This window comes from Suncus etruscus, chromosome 13, assembly GCF_024139225.1.
Source record: "Suncus etruscus isolate mSunEtr1 chromosome 13, mSunEtr1.pri.cur, whole genome shotgun sequence".
NCBI classification, from domain to species: Eukaryota; Metazoa; Chordata; class Mammalia; order Eulipotyphla; family Soricidae; genus Suncus; species Suncus etruscus.
In genome coordinates this window covers 8,803,341-8,824,168 of record NC_064860.1, presented here as the reverse complement: position 1 = coordinate 8,824,168, position 20,828 = coordinate 8,803,341, and the positions used below count along the sequence as shown (strand labels likewise).

The 20,828-nt window shown below is 34.7% G+C and overlaps 1 protein-coding gene across 1 annotated transcript in view; it reads left to right on the top strand.

Annotated features, from left to right (window-relative positions):
- The window catches only part of CRPPA (CDP-L-ribitol pyrophosphorylase A), a 295,374-nt gene that overhangs the window by 64,120 nt on the left and 210,426 nt on the right, over positions 1-20,828 (top strand). Inside the window, exon 4 of the mRNA XM_049785700.1 lies at positions 16,330-16,434. Within this exon, the coding sequence (XP_049641657.1) occupies positions 16,330-16,434 (105 nt within the window). The remainder of the gene's footprint in view (positions 1-16,329; positions 16,435-20,828) is intronic.

Sequence of the window (20,828 nt, the reverse complement as noted above, 5' to 3'; positions counted from 1 at the left end):
CCTCTCTGGCAACTGCTAATTGTTCTTATATTTTAAAAGTTTTTTTTGTTTTATTCATTTATTTTATCCCCACCGTTTTATACAATATCCCGCATATGTGTGATATATGATATATATGATATCATATATTTATCTTTATCTATCTAGTTATTTCATCTAACATAATAGCCTTTTGGTCCATCCTTGTTGCAAGGGCAGTATTTCATTGTTTTTATAGGTGAATTATAATCCATTGTGTGTTTTATTAGACACTTTCTTTATCCATTTGTAATTCCATAAACACAAAATATATTTTTATTTTTTAAAATAATGCTAAAATGAACAGATACATGCATTTATGTATTAAAATTAGCATTTCATATTTTTTGTTATATATTCAAATTGTTTTGGATAGGGGCTATTGTTTCGAGTTCTTTTTCTCAATATTATGATAAACATTATTTCACTTGCCTCTTAATGTCTTCAGCTTTTGGTGTGCATGTCTCTTTTCCATTTTAGCAGTTTGTACTTTCATTTTGACATAAGCTTCATTTGCTGTGTGTAGGATTTTGTTTTTTTTTTGTTTTTTGTTTTTTTTGTTTTTTTTGTTTTTGTTTTTTGGTTTTTGGGCCACACCCATAACGCTCAGGGGTTACTCCTGGCTATGCGCTCAGAAGTCGCTCCTGGCTTGGGGGACCATATGGGACGCCGGGGGATCGAACCGCGGTCCATCCAAGGCTAGCGCAGGCAAGGCAGGCACCTTACCTCTAGCGCCACCGCCCGGCCCGGATTTTTAATTTGATATAGTATTATTCATTTATTTTTGCTTTTGTTTTCCATGCAGTTGTTGTTGAGCTCCAAAACCAATCTCTAAACATTCAGGAATGTTGTGAATGCAGGATTTTATGCTTTTGTATTTTTTCTGTAAATGTTATAGTTTCAGGACTTAAGTTCAAGTTTTTAGTTTGAATTTGTGTGCGTGTGTGTGTGTGTGTGTGTGTGTGTGTGTGTGTGTGTGTGTGTATGTTTGTATGCTGGTAATTTGGTAATTTGTGGTACATCATCATTTTTTGTCATTGTTAAGAATTCTTAGCACTATTGAAGATACTTTCATTGCTTAATTTAATATTTTGTTGTTATTTTTCAATAATACTTGGTTGTGTTTAGAGGATTACTCCTAACTCTGCCTTCAATGATTATGCCTGGTGGACTAAGGGGACCTAATGGGGGATAGATCATTGAACCCAAGTTGGATGCATACAAGGCAAATACCTTACCTACTAAACTGTAAAATGTAGATTTTTTTTGTGATAAATTAGTATTAGTGTATGCTTGGTATTATTTTTGGACTATCAGTTTATTCCATTGTCCCATGTGGCTACTTTCCTCCCTGTACTATGTTCTAATAATTATAGCTTTTTGGTAGAGCTTGAGTTTAGGAATATAAATATTGTTGTTTCTTGAGAAGTATCCATTCTGATGAAAATAAATTCTTGCTCTTTCTTTGAGGTGTTTAATTGCTAAGTTGCTTTAATTATTTTTTAAGAATTTTTTAGAAAATTTGAACCTAATGAAAATGAGCAAGAGTATTTTATTTCTGATACAGATTTTTATATGGACAGTTGAGCCATGGCCAGTGGTGATCCAAATACACTCCTGGCTCTGTGTCATTAGAAGTACTTTAGGGTGGTCAGGATTGAACTGGAATTGGACGTGTGCAAATCAAGTACCTTAACCTCAACACTATGTCTCCAGCCATAGGTACTAATTTTTATAGTAGCCTAACACTTAATGACATAAAGATTCAAAATCATAGCTTTTATTTGATACTAAAGTAAAACAACCAGATTGTGGTTAATTGTGGTACAGGCTGGAGTGATTTTTTTCCCCTATTAGTTTTTAGGCTCATGGTCTAAATTGATACGGTCTAAAATTACATCAGGAAGAAAGTTTGGTGTACATTTTTGGTATGTATTTGATCAATGGAGATACTTGTGTAATGATCTGAGAGTTTCTGTATGTCTTACGCTTTCTTGGGAAAATTATGCGACTTTAAATTCCCATAATTTAGTATGAACTTTTAAGTATATATTCATTCTCTCTCAAGTTTAACCTCAACATAACACATGCAGAACTGATTACATATATTTAAATAGATAAATCACTTTTTCCCAGAAATATTGCTCAGCTTTTTGGTGGTCCCATTGCCTACATATTAAGATAATTTTTACTTGTAATGGTATTGATGATTAATATGTCTACCTATGTGAAAATTTTAACAATGAAAACTAATCAAAGGCATATTAGCTTTTATGCTCTATACCATCCTTGTACTTAATCTAGGACTGTGTCTGTTAAATGTCTGTTTAATATCATGATAATCCTTTGATATAGCAAAAGTGCTTTTGCTTATAATGAAATCAAAGAATAAATGTAAGCACTCAGGAAATAATTATTTGTCAGTGAAGAAATGCAGTTTTTTCCAGAGCACTTGGACTACTAAGCTGGGCAGCGGGCCTATCAATTGATATTTTTCTTTTAGTTTTAATTACTTAATGCAATTTGTTAAAGTATTTTAATCCTTGTTGTGAATATTAGAGTATTGTTTTTGTTCATGAGAACTAAAAAGTTTTTGAATAGATCACTCAGTTACTTGGTATTGCCAGGTTTATATTAATTTATAATGAAATATGTTGAATGTTTGCTAATAAAGGTATTCTAAAACTAATATTTGAAATAGAAGATTCTACCATGTATGTGAATTAGCTGAGACTTGAAATCTGTTGGACCTGGTGTACCCGAGTGGTATTCTTGTAGAAATTTAGTCTATTTTTTATAATTTTTGTTTAGAAAATATGTTAGTTCTACTTTTTTTTAGTATTAGCCATTCATTCTCTACTTCTTTTGTATTTAATGATGTGGTTCTTTTTTTAAAATTAAACAGTAATTTTTAATAATATATTTATTTAAGCAATGTGATTATAAATATGCTTGTAAGTTGAATTTCAGCTATAAAAAATGAACACCCCCTTCACCAGTACAATCTTCCCACCACCAATGGCCCCATCTCCCTCCAACCCCATTCCCTGCCCGTATTTGAGACAGGCATACTACTTCTCTCACTACCATTGCCATGATAGTTGTTAGTATATTATTTCTCTAACTGAACTTTGTGGTAAGCTTCAATCATGGTCAGTCCTTCCAGCCCTCATCTCTATGGTCTCTGAGTTTTATTACAATAATGTCTTTTATTTTTCTTAAAAACCATAGATGAGTGAGACTATTCTGTGTCTATCTTTCTGACTTACTTCACTCATCATAATAGTTTCCATGTCCATCCATATATAGGAAAATGTTATGACTTCATTTTTTCTGACATTATTTATATGTACCTACCACGCCTCCAGGACATCTGTACCAGTTTCTTTAGCCACTCATCTGTTGTTGGGCATCTGGGTTATTTCCAAATTCTGGCTACTGTGAATAACCCTGCAAAGAATATAAGTGTGCAGAAGGTATTTCTGTATTGTGTTTTTGTGTTCCTAGGGTATACCCCTAGGAGTGGTATAGCTGGATCATATGGGAGCTCAATTTCCAGTGTTTTGAAAAATCTTCATATTGTTTTCTGTAATTTCTGGACTAGACAGCCTTCCCACCAGCAACTAATGAGAGTTTATTTTCCCAGATGTGGTTCTTTTTAACTTGATTAACTCTTCAGCTATAAGATGTGCATGACACTTGAAAATTTGACTTATTTTTTTACTTGTGATTTTTAAGAATAACTTACAGTTTAGATAACTATGTTTTCCAAATAATTATAATAGTTATTTATACATTTATAGTTATAACAACTCTTATACATAGTTATTTACATTTATGTTTTTTTGGACAAAATAAGTGTACTGCCACCATCAGTGTATCAAAGAACTTCCACTGCTGTTCTGGTGATTTTGAGTCTTATTCTCCCTCTCCCCTCCAACCCCTTTAGTAATCTCAATTTTGTGTTCAAAGTCTAAGAGATTGATGGCATTAGATATTGTCCATTATTTTTCTTTATATGTATATATGCATTTATATAAAACATGTGTGAAAGATCACCTAGCCATTTGATATTTGTCCTTCTGTCTCTGACTAATTTTGCTTAATTTTGCTTTAGCTCTATGCAAATTCTAGCATAGACAATACTTCATCTACCACATTTTTAATTCTATTTAGCTCTTCTTGGACATAGGTTATTTCCATATTTGGGCTTGTAATATGTGCCTCAGTGAACGTTAAGTGTGCTAGGTATTTTTTAAATTAATGTCTTTATTTTCTTGGCACACATACTAAAAAGTGGCATCACTGGGTCATATGGGAATTCTTTGTGAAATCTTTGAGAAGTCATTATACTATTACCTACATAGACTGAACCTGATGGCATTGCCACTGAAGTGAAAGAAAATTATTTTTTATCATATCCTTACCAAAAATAATTGTTTTTTTTTAATTTGCTATAGGCATTCACTGGTGTAAGGTGTGGATATCATAATATTGCTATCTTTATTTCAACATTTAAATATTTTTTATTTTATAATTACTGGGGAGATTCACTTTCCCAGGTTAATTTCACTCCACCTAATTATCTGGTTGCAGAGATAAATATTTTATAAATAATATTTAACTGATAGATATGGGAGTTATTTGCATTTAAGTTTAGGGTAGGCTTTGGTTGGGGAGGGCAAAAAATGAGAATGAGCAGGTTATATATTTTCAGCCAGAGGACATATAAAAGTCTCCTGTGAATATAAGAGATTTGTAAACTCACCTAAAAAAAATGGACTTTTAAGAAATCTTGTCATTAGTCAGGACAGTTGTAAAAATTGTTTAGGTGCAACAGTTGCTAAAGTACAGCAAATTGTACTTTGTTTCCTGAAGAATAAAAGTTGATCAGTTTTATAGGGCCTGGATAGCAGTTGGCCTGTTATAAAATGGTCTAACATACTGTAAAAACAAAAAGTCTTGGATAACTGTATCTCATGCAATTGTAAAATACATTTCTTAAGTCAAACAATGTAAATGTATGCAAAATGCCTCTAGTTTGATTTTTCAGATGATAAATTGAATGCAGGTGTTCATTGTTTACCTAATTGTAAGATGGACTATTTTGTACCTCTTGAAACATTCTGAGCATAAATCTTTAAATGCTGAGTGAGAAACCTGTACCTGCATGCCTTCAATTGAATTTTTAAATATGTATATCTATACGTACATATAGATATTGTTCTTTGTTGGGCAAAGTTCCCGGACTGCCTTGCAAAAATAATACTGTGAATTATTTTATGACTGGAACAGTATATAATCAGATTATTTGCAACCATGAACCATTACATGATTATATTAAACAATGGTACTCTCTTTTGTTATAAAAATTTTGAAATTTGTGGAATCCTTTCCCAGAAAAAATTTTTTTTCCAGAGCTTTTCAGTCCTTCTGAGTCATAGTCTGATGTTGACTTTATATTAAAAATTCTGCTATATTCTCATGTATTGTATATGTATATGTATATGTATATGTATGTATACATATATATATACTGAATATATGTATTCAACAGATGCATTGTATTTAATATCTACATTCAATGTATATAATAGGTGATATATACAATATATTCAATATACACATTGAAGATATCTTTATGGTAGATATTTAGAACATTTCTCTAAATAGAATGCACATACTCTTGTTTCTGTCTGAAGTTATACTGCTGAATATTTATATTCTTCTGTTCACTATTCAAACCTCATTAAAGTTACTGGGAAAATTATTTTATTATTTTATTTATTAGAATACTACTGTTAATTTTGCATAATGTTTAATTTTATAAGCTTTCACTCATCACTTAAACATGAAGATTTATGCTCTTTTTAGGATAGCAAAATTATCTTATTTTTTACACAAAATATTTTATTGAAACCATGTGATTTACAAAGTCCTTCATAGTTGGATTTCAGATATATGATGAGTCAGAACCCAATCCCACCACCAGTGTTGACCTCCCTCCACCATTGTCCCTAAGTGCATTTCATAGCATCCCCTTGTTCCCAGTCTACCAGTATAACAGGCCCACTTTAATATTAGATTGTTAAAGTTTGGGTCTCTTGATTTCACTATTGTTGACTTTGGCTTGGATAGTTAGTTCTGTCCTTTTGTAGCAATACCAATGCACCTGAGACTACTTGGTCCTCATCCTTTCAAATTTATGTTTTCTTTCTGCCAACTCAGTTTCTTTCTTTCTCCTCACTATACTCTGGAGCCAGTGGTGTTTGAGACAGCTACCATTTAGACCATTCTGTTTCTTTATACAGTTATTCTAAATACCACATAGAAGTGATATTATCCTGTATTAATCCTTTTTCTGGCTTAGTTCATTTAACATACTATCTTCTAGTTCCATCCATGTTGCTACAAATAGCATGATTGCATCATTCCCTACAGATATGTAGTAGTTCATTTTATATATGTACCACATCTTCATGATCCACTCATCTGTTGTTGGACATCTAGGCTGTTCTGAGTCTTATCGCACAGAGTGCTGCAATGAATAGTGGTATGCATACATCCTTTGTATGAGTTTTTTACTGCCCTGGGGATAAATACCTAAAAGAGGGATTGCTGGATCATATGGCAGCTCAATTCTGAGTTTAGAGAACCCTCCATATCGTTCTCCATAGGGGTTGGACTAGGCAGTTCCTTTCTCACCACCGTTGTCTATTTCAGTGGTCTCAATGGTTTCAATGGTCATATGCTTTATGTCCTAATAGAAAACGAAATCAAAAGGAAATGGGTAAGCTTGAGGGCCAAATTGCAAAATTAAGGTGTTCACCCTATATCACCACGACCTCTGTGCACAAAGAAGCTAAAGAGTTATTTTATACCGAGTAAATTTAAGGTATTAGCACATATTGATAATAAGCACCTGGCTTTAATCACATTCTGCACCTAGATCTGTGAATAAATACATTAGAACATTATTATAGGCCATTGGAGTTGGAGGTTTATTGAATAGCTATTTCAGTTCTTGCTGATTTCATTATGATATAAAAGATCTTAGAGGCTTTTTGTTTCCCTTTCTTTGCTTGATTTTATTGCTTCTCCTTGCTATATCCTGGCACCTATGGTGTTCAGAAGTTCTACCATTTAGAACATTTCTTTATAGAGTATTATATGTATGTATTTATGTATTATATGTTTGTATTTATATATGTATTTATATATATGTATTATATGTATGTATTTATGGTTTATATTGTAAATACCTCAGATAAGTGCTGCCATTCTGTATTTATCATTCTTCTTTTGGATTACTTCATTTAACATAATATTTTCCAGTTCCGTCTCTGTTGCTGCAAAATACATGATTGTATCATTTCTAACTGCTAGGTAATATTCCATTGTGTATAAGTACCACATCTTCACGATCCACTCATCTCTCATCTGTTGTTGGACATTGAAGTTGATTTCAAATTTTGGCTATTGTGCTGAGTGCTTACATAGTAGTACATACATACTTTGAGATGAATGTCCTTCTGTCTTGGGGATAGATACCCAACAGTGTAATTACTGGGTCATATGGAAGCTCAATTCTGAGTTTACTGAGCACCCTTCATACTTATTTTCATGTACCGTCAGTATTCCCACCAGCAGTGGATGAGAGTTCCTTTCTTACCACATTGCTGCCAACAGAGATTGGTCCCGTTATTTTTTTTGGGGGGGCCACACCCGGCGGTGCTCAGGGGTTACTCAGAAATAGCTCCTGTCTGCTCAGAAATAGCTCCTGGCAGGCACGGGGGACCATATGGGACACTGGGATTCGAGCCAACCACCTTTGGTCCTGATCGGCTGCTTGCAAGGCAAACGCCGCTGTGCTATCTCTCAGGGCCCTGGTCCCGTTATTTTTAATGTGTGCCATCTTCACTGTCTTGATTTGCATTTACCTAATGTTGAGTGATGTGTCTATTGGCCATCTTTTGGTCTTTCTCAGAGAAGTGTCTATTCATTTTTTCTTCCCATTTTTCTATGGCTTTATTAGGTTTTGTGGAGCTAACCTTTCAAGTGCTTTGTATATCCTAGATATCAACACTTTATCTATTGTGTTGAGTGTGAAAATTTTTCCCCACTTTATTAGCTGTCTTCTAGTTTTAACCAGTGTTTTTTTTTCACCATACAGAAACTCTTTAGTTTGATGTATTCCCATTTATTTAGGTTTGTCGCTAAAGTTCTTGCTATTGGCATTCCATCATCAAAGGCTTTTTTGAGATATAAGTCTTGAGGTGTTCTGCCTATTTTTTCCTCAATGAACTTTATAGATTCAGGTCTGATTTCCAGGTCTTTAATCCATTTTGAGTTGATTTTTGTGTAAGGTGTGAGGTATGGATCAATCTTTAGTTTCTAACAGGTTGTTATCCAGTTGTTCCAACACCATTTGTTGAAGAGACTGTCTTTGTTCCATTTTAAGGTCTTGGCTTCTATGTCAAATATTATTAGTTGACAGTATATTTGGGGGTATGCCACTGGATATACTCTTATGAACCATTGATCTGAGACTCTTTCTTTGTTCCGGTACCATGCTGTTTTGATCACTATGGCTTTATAGTAAAGCTTCAGTTTAGGTAAAGAATTGTCACCCTATTTCTTGTTTTTCAGTATGGATTTGGCTAACCTAGATCTTTGTGGTTTCATATGGACTTTATAATTGATAGTTCTAATTACTTAAAAATAATGTCTGATTATGGATAGGGATTGCATTGAATCTATGTAGTAATTTATGTAAGATAATTATTTTGATGATGTTAATTTCTCCTACCCATGAGCCTGGGATGTTCTTCCATTTCCTTAGGTCCTCTTCAAAATCTTTCTGATGCATTTTGAAATTTTCATGGTAAAGGTCCTTTACTTCTCTTGTCAGGTTGATTCCCAGGTAGTAGATATTTTTGGATACAATTTTAAATGAAATTTACACCTTAATCTCTTTCTCCTCTGCTTCATTATTTATATAGAGAAATGCTACTGTCTTTTGTGTATTGACTTTGTTTTGTTGTATTTATTTACTGTTTCTAGGAGTTTTACTGTGGACTCTTTAGGGTTTTCAATGTAATCATCATATCATCTGCAAAAAAGAGATAGTTTTACTTCCTCTTATCCCTATTTGGATTCCTTTGATTCCTGTCTCTTGTCTGATTGCTATTACTAGAACTTCTAGAACTAAGTTGAATAAGAGCAGAGTGGACAGCTTTGCCTAGTTCCTGACCTTAGTGGAACTGTTTTCAGTTTTTTACCATTAAGGAAAATGTTGGCTGTGGGCTTTTTATAGATAGCTGTAACTCTCTTGAGGAAGGTTCCTTCCAACCCTATTTGGTTGAGTGTTTTCATCATGAATGGCTGTTGGATTTTGTCGAATGTCTTCTCTGCAGCAATTGATATAATTATATGATTTTTCTTTTTCTTGTTGATATGGTGTATAATGTTGATTGATTAGCGAATGTTGAACCATCCTTGCATCCCTAGGATGAAACTCACTTGATTATTATGTATAATATTTTTGATGTATTGTTGGATTTGGTTTGCTAAGATTTGGTTAGTATTTTTGCATCAATGTTTATTAGTGAGATTGGTCTGTAGTTTTCTTTCCCGGTGGTGTCTTTGTCAGCTTTGGGAATGAATGTGATATTAGCCTCCTAAAAGGAGTTAGATAGGATTCCTGTCTTTTCAATGTTTTGGAAGAGCTTGAGGGTCAGTGGTAATAATTATTCTCAGATGTTTGATAGAATTCACCTGTAAAATCATCTAGTCCTGGACTTTAGTTATTGGGGAGTTTCTTAATTACTGTTTCAATTTCCTTAGATATGATTGGCCTGTTTAGGCTATCTACATCCTCTTTATTAAGTCTTGAAGATGATATATTTCCAGAAACCTGTCAATTTCTTCTGGGTTCTCTAACTTAACTGAGTACAATTGTTTATAATAAGCCCTCATGATGTTTTTCAATTTCTTGAGGTTTTCTGTTGTAATCTCTCCTCTTTCGTTTGTGATCTGATTTATTTGGTGTTTTCCCTTTTTTTTTTTTTTTTTTGGTGAATCTTGCCAGCAGTTTGTTTATCTTGTTTATTCTTTCGAATAACCAGGCCCTGGTCTCATTGATTTTTTTTTTTTTGGTATTTCTTTGTTTCTATGTTGTTTATTTCTGCTCTGTTTTTTATTTTTTTATTTATTTTTTTATTTCTTCTCTTCTGCCTGTGTTTGGGTTTCTTTGCTGCTGTTTTTGCAAATCTTTAAGGTGTTTCTTTAAGCTGTTGATTTTGTCATTTTGCTCTTTCCTAAAGTAGGCCTGTAGTACTATGAGTTTCCCCTTAATTACTGCTTTTGCTGTGTCCCACAGATTTTAACAATTTGTCTCTTCATTATCATTTGTCTCAGTGAATCTTTTTATTTCTTCCTTGATTTCCACTTTGATCCAGCTGTTATTGAGCAGCATGCTGTGTAATCTCCAGGTGTTGAATTTTCTCCACAGCTTCTTTTTACAGTTAATATTGATCTTCGTTGCATTGTGATCTGATGGAGTGGTTCTGATGATCCTTATATTTGTGACTTTGTGCAAGTTCACCTTCTAGAGAAGGTTCCATGTGCATTTGAGAAGAATGTGTATTCTACTTTCTGGGGGTGAAGGGCCCTGTAGAGATTCACTAGTCCTAGTTTTTCTATTTTCCATTTAGAGCTCTCTTTTCTTTACTAGTTTCCTGCCTAGTGGATCTTTCTAGTGGTGATAATGGTGTGTTAAAGTCTCCTACTACTATCACATTTCCTTCCATATGTTTCTCCAGGTTTGTGAGCAGTTGCCTTACATTTTTTGCTGGCTCTACATTTGGTGCATAAATGTTGATCAGTACTTTTTGGTCTAAGGTTCCCCTGATCAATAGTGACCCTCTTTGTCTGAGTACTTTCTTGAGGTTGAATGCTTTTTGGTCAGATGTAGAAATTGCTGTTCCAGTTTTTTTAAATTTTCCATTGAATAATTGATTTCCATCCTTTTATTCTAAGCCTGTGTCTATCCTGTTCTTTTAGGTGTGTTTCTTGCAGGCAGCCCATATCATGTTTTTGTTTTCTGATCCAACTCTCTACTCTGTGTCTTTTAATGGGGGAGTTTATACCTTTGACATTTAAGGAGATTATTGACAGAGAGGGTTATTATGTCATTGTATTGAGTTGGGTTGTTGTTGTTGCAACTGGGTGTTTGCATTGTGTAATTAATTTCTGAGTAGTTCATATAGAGTTGGTTTGGTTATTGCAAATAGTGCAAGTTCTTTCTTTTATCTGAGAATGTTTATGTCTTACCTCCTATATGAATGAGAGTTTTGCTGTTTAGTGGACTTTAATACAGTAGTTTAAATATGTCTTTCCACTGTCTTCTTGTTTTAAATGTTTCAAATGGGAGATCTGATTTGATTCTTATGTTCCTTCCTCTGTAATTGAGGTCTTTTTTTCCCCCCTTATTGCTTTAAAGAATTCTTCTTTCTCTCTCTCCCCTTTTTTTTTAGCCATTTGGATTACTCTGTCTTGGTATTGATCTATCAGGGTCTATTTTATTGGAAACTCTTTTTGCCTTCTGTATTTGTACTGTTTCTTTCTAAAAGGTGGGAAATTTTTCTATTATTTTTTCTTGCTACTTGTTCTTTCCCTATCCTCTTTTTTCTCCCCTATGGTATTACTACAATGCATAAATTATTTCTTTTGTCTTTGTTCATTAAGTGTTTTGTATTTCATTGCTTTGTTGACTTCTTTGCTGTTCATGGCTTGCATTTTGTCTGCATGTTCTTCCATGTGACACTTTATGTGTATAATTTTACTATTGTGGCTTGCTAGCTTGTTTTTTAGTTCCCTCAAATCCATTTATATAATTTTTCTGATAAAGTTCTTTGATTTGGATGACCTATTCATCTTTGAATTTATTAATTTCTGTAGTTAGTGATTCTTTGAATTCCATTGCTAGGACATTAAATGCTGATTTTATGTCCCAATCTATAACTTTTGTATGTTTTGGAGTACTTGGGAATCTATTAGGATTTCTCCCTATCTCCCCAGCTGCTGATGTCTTTCTTAATTTACCCATTATTCTTTCCATAGGGTGGGTTAGGGTACTGGTTTTCAGGCTCAATTTTTTTTAAGTGGTCTGTTTGGTTGGATTTAGATCTATGTAAGGTTTTATTTTCTCAGGGCACATGCCTTTTACACAAGTATAGTAGAGGTGTTAAAGTCTAGTTAGTTAGGTTTTGGGGCTATACATTTTCAAAGGGAGAAGAGTTGGGCCTGCTCTGCCTAGGACTGTCTGGTGTAGTCTTAAGTGTCAGCTAGGTTTGTAAGGTAGCAACTGTATGACCAGGGTGTGTTTGAAGTGCCCAGCGATGGCGGAGGCACAGTGATGGCATAGTCTGAGTGCTCCTTCTTGTGTGTGTCCTAGCAAAGTCGGATTTCTCCTTTCTGTTTTCTGGTTCCCACACTTACTCTCTCCCCAGAGCTGTAAGGACCAAGGCACCAAGATGGCTTCTCCCATATGCTCTTCCTGCCTTCCTGGGCAAGTTTGGTTCCTGTCTGTTGGCTGTTTCCCACACTTACTTTCTCCCCAGAGATATAGGGACCAAGACAGCTTTGTGTTATTCTTGTGAATAACCTTATGGTTCCGGGCTCTGATATCAAATTTTGAATCCATTTTGATTTTACTTTTGTGTGCATGATGTTAGATGGAGATCCAAGTTAGGTATTTAGTTCTGACATTTTTTTCTCCATCAATGCACCTGAGACCACTAGCCCTACTCTCTCTCTCTCTTTCTCTCTCTCTCTTTCTCTCTTGCGTTCTCTATCTTCTCTCTATCATTTTCTCAATTTGTAGATAAATGCCACAATAGGAGGTAAAAAATGTAATCTATGCCTCAGGTTTCTATGAAAAAGGTGGGATTCTCTATCTAGAAGGTATAAATAGAATTAATAGTAAAAGAATGATGACAGTATTTTTTTTCCATAGATGCAGCACAACAATTGGGGAAATTAGAAAAGAAATACCCTTGGCTTAAAAAAAACAACTGGGTGTCTCTATTCATGAAGCATCTTGTCCTAAGACTGAATAAAGGCTCTGGGCATACTAATTGTCCAGCCCCAATTCTTTCTTCATGGACCCAGGAAAAGTTCTACTCAATCACGATTGTAGCAGTCAGGCTTCTGTTATAAGAGATCTTGGTTTTTGCACAGATCTTATGTTACAGCCAAGGTGTTAAGGAGAATCTTCTTATTTAATTTCACCATTAGGGAGTGAGGCAGGGAAACCTGCCCTGAAAGCAAGTTGTTGCTGTTTCCTAAGCAACAGGGTGTTGTATGAATTTAACCTGGAGCTGTAGGTGCCAGGGTAGCATTAGGGCCTCCCCAGGTGGAAGATTGAATTTTGTTGCTGGTGTAGAAAACCCTGCCTGTTCTAAGTAAGGGATCCAAGGTTCAGGGTGAATGGTTGATGTTCAATCAGCTGAAGCCTAAGTCGATTTACTATGACAAATGTTCAGGGTGAAAGACACCCCCGTACTATAAAATTTGAGTTCCTTTTCCTATTAGGTAAGAACTTTCTATAAATAAGATATTCCCATTTTAGTGTGCCTATGCAAAAAGGAACAATGCCCCATGCTACTACTGTTGCATATGGGGGTAACAGTAACAAGTTAAACAATTTCTATAACCTGGTTCTGTCCTGAACTCATATCCCAAGAGAGCCTTATCTATTAGAATTTCCTACTAAGCAGATTCAAAAACGGGATGGGAATAGTCACTTCTACATACAGAAATAGAATTATAACTTTTATTATAATTATATGTAATTATAACTGAGAATTATAACTGTTAAAGAAATGCATCTAAAGAAATACACAAGGAAAATATAGATATCCTTTTTAAGTATTTTGAAATAGTCTGTGGGGGAGGGACAAAAATCTAGAGCACATTTTTTAAAAATTTTTATTGTGACCAAAGTGCATCACAAATGTTTCACTGCAGCATTTATGATAGATAGTGACAATGAGTGAGGGGCATTCCCACCACCAGTGCTGTCCTCCCTCTGCCCCTGTTCCCAGTCTGCATCCCATATCTCTCTCCTTTACCCCCCAGATTGCTAGTGCAACTGGTCTCCACTTTACAGCTTGTTGTAGATTAAGCATCTATTCCACCATCATTGGAGATAAAAAGAATAAGAAAAAAGAAAGAAAAAAATTTGGTGACAACTACCAAAAAAAAAAAAGAAAGAAGAGAGAGAGAGAGAGAGAGAGAAGAAAAATGGAAGAAAAAAGAAAAATAAATGGACCCGACAAATAAAAATAAAAATAAATCTCTAAATAATAACCACAAGAGTAAAAAATAAAGAGAAAAGTGGAAGAAAAAAAGAGACAAAAAATAAAGTAAAAAGCTAACAAATCAAAATAAAACAAGAAAAAGTATGGGTGCTGGAGTGGTAGGGTTTGGCGTTCCCCCCACTTTTTATTTTTTTTGCATAGGCACAGTAAGCATTGGGGAAGAAAGGGAATTCCTGTGACCTAAGAGATTGAAGCATACCATCATGGGATCAACCCCAGGCTCCATATGTACTCATTACCCCATCCCAAAGGCTTTTTTGTGATGCCAGGAAAGTTTCCTCTCGGTTGTGTGTGAGAAAATCAAGCCACTGTAGCTATCGATCTTGATATTTGCGCAGAAGTCAGGGATCAGGTAGTATCTTAGAGTTGAGATTTCTTTAGGCTGAATCAGGTAGCAAGCAGCAGTCCATAGTGAGGAGAGGTGGGTTAAAAAGGCTGCATTGAATGAGTCAGCAGGAACGACGGTAGCATCTTCTTCCTGAGCCATAAAACCTTTGCAGTTTCACATGACTTATTTTAGCTTTATTTTTGTTTGTTTTGGGTGACTCCGGGTGTTGAATAGGGTGGTGCTTGGGGGAATAATATGTGAAGCTAGTGATTCAATGAGATAAACTACATGCAAAGCAAATTCTTTATTCCTGTTCTCTCATTGTGACCTCCAGAATATCATACTTTAATGAATTTCTCTTCTAGTCTGTAAAATAGAGATCAGGGACCATTTCTATTATATACATTCCCTGATGCTCTTATACATAATTAAGAAAAATATTATTTTTGGGGGTAAGGAACCCACAACGGGTGATGCTCAGGGCTTACTCCTGGCTCTATGCTCAGGAAACGCTTTGTTGTAGGTCACCATGAGGGACATCTAGGATCAAACCTGCAAAGCATTGTCCTTCCCACTGCAATATTTCTCTAGCCTCCAGCATTAAGTACTTTTTTTTTTCTTGACTACTTATTTTTGTCAGTTTTTTTCTTAAAAATATTTGTTAGAGACCTCCACTTCTCCACTCCTCCACTGCCTCCATTTCTCAGTTTTACTTCTTGAAGATGGATTTTCTTTATATGGAGTTACTTAATATATAACTAAGATATAGTAGGTGCCCAGCCAGGCATTCACTTGAGTTATATTATGTTGATCCTCTGGATGGTTTCATTTAATTGCTTTAAGAGGTTGTTTATTGGTGGCAGGAAATATGAGGAATGGTGAAGAGTGATGTATGTTCTATAACTGAAACTCAGCCATGAATATTTTTTTACCACGGTGCTTAAATAAGTAATTATATTTAAGAAAGGAAAACTATGGACTCTAGCTCTACTACTATAAGACACTGATGTCAATAGTATTGTGTATAATGGATAACTCAATAAAATATTATTATTAAAAAGAGGTTATTAATATTTTAATACAACTTTACAAGCTTGTATTTCTTTTCTTACATTGAAAGACTAAACTCAATGCTCGGATTCAAAATAGGAACATTTTTAAATAGTGTAATACTTCTGATGTTAAAGTGATATGAATTATGACATGCATAGACATTTTGGGGAATGCAGGGTTTAATGGATATACAATTTTGTTACATCCATTCTAATTTTATAATCCTGAACTACATCATCAGATGCTTTAGAAATGCTTTTGAAAGGTAAAGTATAAACAAACTAAAGGAAGTATATTCTTCTATTGAACTATTGAGGAAATAGACATCTCTTCTTATTTTTGCATTTCTACTTTCTCTTTCTTTCGGTTGGCTTTTAGGGCTTACAAAATTATTCTATAAAATAATTAATCAGTAGCCACCAATGAAAGAATGTATGCATTTTATAGTCCTTTTTCTATATTTAATTGAGAATAAAATAAAGGTTTACATTTTTTAAACTAAGATTTTGACTTGATAATTTCTTCTCTCTCTTTTTTTTATTGTAGTGTAATGACTATGACTTAGACTTTGGAACTGAGTGTTTGCAGTTGGCTCTAAAATACTCTCAAACTAAAGCCAAGCTTGTGGAAGGGTCCCCTGATCTTTGGAAGGTAAGGGAATTGATTCTTTGTTCTATATCTAATCTTTGCTTAATATGACATTTGTAATCTAATTTCTGCAAAGTATGCATGTTAATTAAGTGCTTTAGCTAATGGGAATTCAGGGTGATAGGACAGAGGACAGAGCATTTGTATCGCATGTGGCCCAGCCAGGTTTGATTTCTGGCATTTCCTATTGCTCCCCTGAGCACTACTAGGAGTAATTTCTGAGTACAGAGCCAGGAGTAACCCCTGAGAACCACTGAATGTACCCTCCAAAACAAAGCAAATCAGTTGTAGCATAAAATAATTAACGATGGGGCTGGATGGTGGAGGATGCCATCCAGCCCACGTGGCTCTGCAACCTCCATGCAGTCGGCGAGTCCCAGGCCCAGGTGAAATCACTCACTCACACGCAGGCTTCAGGAAGAATCATCTTTATTCATGCCCTAGCCACCACAGGTGTGTGGCCTATGTCAACCTTTCAAGCACAGCATTATTTTGCTAGCCCTGCATCTTATCTCCTGTTAGCCATCTTCCCTTTGGGCTCCATGCGGCCCAAAGATCCAAAAGCCGGCCAAGAGACAAAAAGGGCCGAATCCCTTTCGTCCCAGGCTTATCTAACTTTTTCCCGACCCCTCCCAGGAATGGGCGGTCTTGCAGGTAGGGTCACACCTATTATCCGGTTCCCTAGACCCCTCCCAGAAATGGGTGGGTCTTGGGGTACACCACATCAGTTAAAAATGTCTAGTTTTATACAGAAATGAATTTTCAGTAAGTAAAGGTATGGAGCATGTGAGCATTTATGCCTTTTAGAGTTAAATGTCTCAGTTGACTTTTGGATTCCTCAAAGGATATTATTTATGTTGTCTGATTTAAAACAGTCTTTGAAATAACTTGTTGAAACAAATATTATTTTAGGTTATAGACTTATTTTTCTTTTTTCTATATCTTTTACTCAGTGAAATAAAGCTTACTCTTATACTTCCACTACTTGTCTCTTTTGCCATGGAGAGATATTTCCAAATTAATAGGCCTAACGTAGTATCTGCCACAACTCTTTGGTTATTGATAGTGTTTTTTTTTGTTTGTTTGTTTTTTTCTTCTCTTTTATTATTGGGATCAGTACTCAGCAGTGCTTGCAGTGCTCAAGTTCTACTCTTTTGTTCATGCTTAGGTGGCTGGGATTCAAGCTGGACTTCCAATGTGGAAAATATGTACTCAGCTCATTGAGTCATCTCTTTGGCCCAAGGATATCTGTCATAATCCTAACCCAGTACCATAGGTGGATGAACTCACTTACTTTTCCCCAGAGTTATTGAAATCTTTTGGCAAGGCTTACTTCTTTTAGTCAGTTGATTTCTTCTAGAAAAACAGTGGTGTTTGTGGTCCTTTTATAATGCCTATTGTGCAGGGGGTGCTTTGGTAAAGTACTATTTTTTTATGTAAATGTGTAAAACATATCAATGTACGATCAAATATATATATATATGATGATCTCATTTGAATTAATTATTATTGCTTTTGAAATAATTTATGAAATATTTATGAGTAATCTACCTGAATCTGAACTAACATTTTTTTTTTGTTTGTTTTGTTTTTGGGTCACACCTGGTGGCACTCAGGGCTTACTCCTAGCTTTGCACTTAGAAATTACTCCTGGTAGGCATGGGGGACCATATAGGATGATGGAATTCAAACCACTGTTTATTCGTCCTGGATTGGCTAAGTGCAAGAGAAACGCCCTATCACTGAGCTATCTCTCTGGCCCCAACTCTTAACATTTTTAAGTCTAAGTATTTCTATGAATCAAAAATTCATTCTACCATTATTCTGAGTGAAATAAGTCAGAGGCAGAGAGATATTCACAGAATAATCTCACTTATCTATGGATTTTTTTAAAAAAAAATAAAAGATATTATTGTAATAATGTCCAGAGAAAATCAAGATGAGGGCAGGAAGGGCCAGCTCATTATATGAAGCTCACCACAAAGAGTAGTGAGTGCAGTTAAAGAAATATCTACACTGACAACTATCATAACAATGTTAATGAGTGAAAGAAGTAGAATGCTTGTCTCAAATACACAGGGTAGGGGAGATGGTGGGCATTAGTTATGGGAATGTTGCACTGATGAAGGGGGATGTTTCTTATATGACTGAAACCCAACAACAATCATGTCTGTATTCATGTGCTTAAATAAAGATATTATTTAAAAAAATAAAAATTAATTCTAATTCTAACATTTTATGTATCTAATGAATCCAAGTACCTAATTCTTTTAATACTTTCCACTAGATTTTCTATTTCCTATGAAAGATATACCCCTTAAATAAATAAAATCATCCAAATAGAAAGACCTTAATATTTCTTCACAGATTATAAAACATAGCATGTGTTGATTGGTATATTTTGAAGTAATGTAATGGTCTTGCTGCATGCTAAGATATCATTAGACATATATTACTTTGATGAATTCTGGTATTTTAGAAAACTGACATGCTTGATTTATTGCCTCATGGGGAATATTTTTTACAGTATTGTTCATCTACAGATACGCAATGTTTACCAGTCCACCTTGAAAATATTTATTTTGTTTATCCTTAACTGTGGTGGCATTATACATATAAATTTTGGGAATTTATATAATTATCTGTTAAGAAAATTTGAGTTAGCTGTGTTTTAGGTAGGCACCCTTATTAGTTGTTACTGTCTCTTAGGATGAATAATTTTATCATGGTATCCAAATCTCTGGAGAAATTTCACTGAAAATCATCTAGACTTAATTTGAAAACAAATTTTTAAAGTGCAAACAGATATGTGACTGCTGCTAACATGTCAACACTATTTATTGTTTTGTCCATATATTTGTGATCTTTTCTGTGTATGCTGGACCTTCATGGTCTTGTTGTAACTCTCAAGGATGATGGATAAAAAGAGCATCGCTTGAAAATTTTCAGCTCACTTTTTATAAATTTATTTCAATATCTTTTAGATAAAATTCTTATATTTAACTTTTACCTCCTGTAGTTCAATTCTACCATTTAGATACATCTTGGCATCCAACCTTTCACTATGTGTCACGTATGTCAGAGCAATTAGACAGTGATTGGCCTTTGTTAAGAGTTTCTTGTTCTCCTGGTGTTGCATGGGCTGAAGTGTGTACCATGAAATAGTATGTTGAAGTGAGTGACACCTTCTTTGAAGATGAGTTTTCAGTTTTGTTGCCTTTGGATATTTATTTCCCTGCTTTGCTACTTTTTGTCTTGCACGTGGGAGAGAGATAGCTCTCTTTCTCCCTCCCCTCTCCTGAATAACTTCACTTAGCATGAGATTATCCACATGCATCCACTTAGCAAATTACTTGAACTTACCATTTCTTAAGGCTGAGTAGTATTCCATTGTGTGTGTGTGTGTGTGTGTGTGTGTGTGTGTGTGTGTATAGTAGTTTCTATATATAGTGCATTCAAAATTATGTTTTTGTCTATATATGTGTCTCCTTTGAGGATCTTAATAATTTACCCCATTTTTTATGTAGTCAGTTACTTTTTTTCTTGTAAAACATTATGATTGCTTTATATATCTTGGAGTTAACCCTTTCTCAGTTGTATGGTAGGCAAATATTTCTCCTAGTCTGTGGGTTATCACTTTTTATCCTCTGTGTGACCTTATTTGAAAGTCTTAGCAGAACCTAATGGAATAATGAATTCTTACCAGTATATAATAGGTTCTAAATTTAGTACAGTAAGAGCAGCACAAATGGTACATATACATAAAAAGAAAGAACTTTGTGGGAAAAAGCCAATGACACTGGAGCTAGAATTAGATTTATAAGTCTACAAGCAATGGAAAGTAGGGATTGCTGAAACCATAGGAAGAGTCTGAAATCATTCTTCCTAAAATCCTTCAAAGGGAAAGTTGGCTATGCCAACAACTGTAGTTCAAACGTTTGGCTTCCAAGACTATGAAAAAATAAATGTGTGCTGCTTTAAGCCATGTAGCTTGTGCTGCACTGTTAAGGTGGCCCTAGAAAAATACCACTTATGTCAAAGGATGATACATTCTATATCAGACCCAAAGTTCAACTTAATAGTAACCTCCTTTAGCTGTAACTCTTTGATTGTTTGCCTCAGAGGGATCATGAAAAGGCAAGCAGTGCAGTGAGTTGGGCAAAGATGTCTTTCTAATGCCAATTCTGAGTAATTTTGGTATTATTTTTTTTTGTTAATTGAGTTGACATTATTTTGATTGATAAATGCGCAGTAGTTCACATTTACTTCTTCTGCTTCTTTTCTTTCATCTCCCACTTTCTTTTTAGTATTTTCTTAGTTATTTATTTAGCCTATTGGACCTCTGCAATAGCATTCAGTGTAGGATCAAACTTTAAATTTGTGGTTTTATCGTTCAG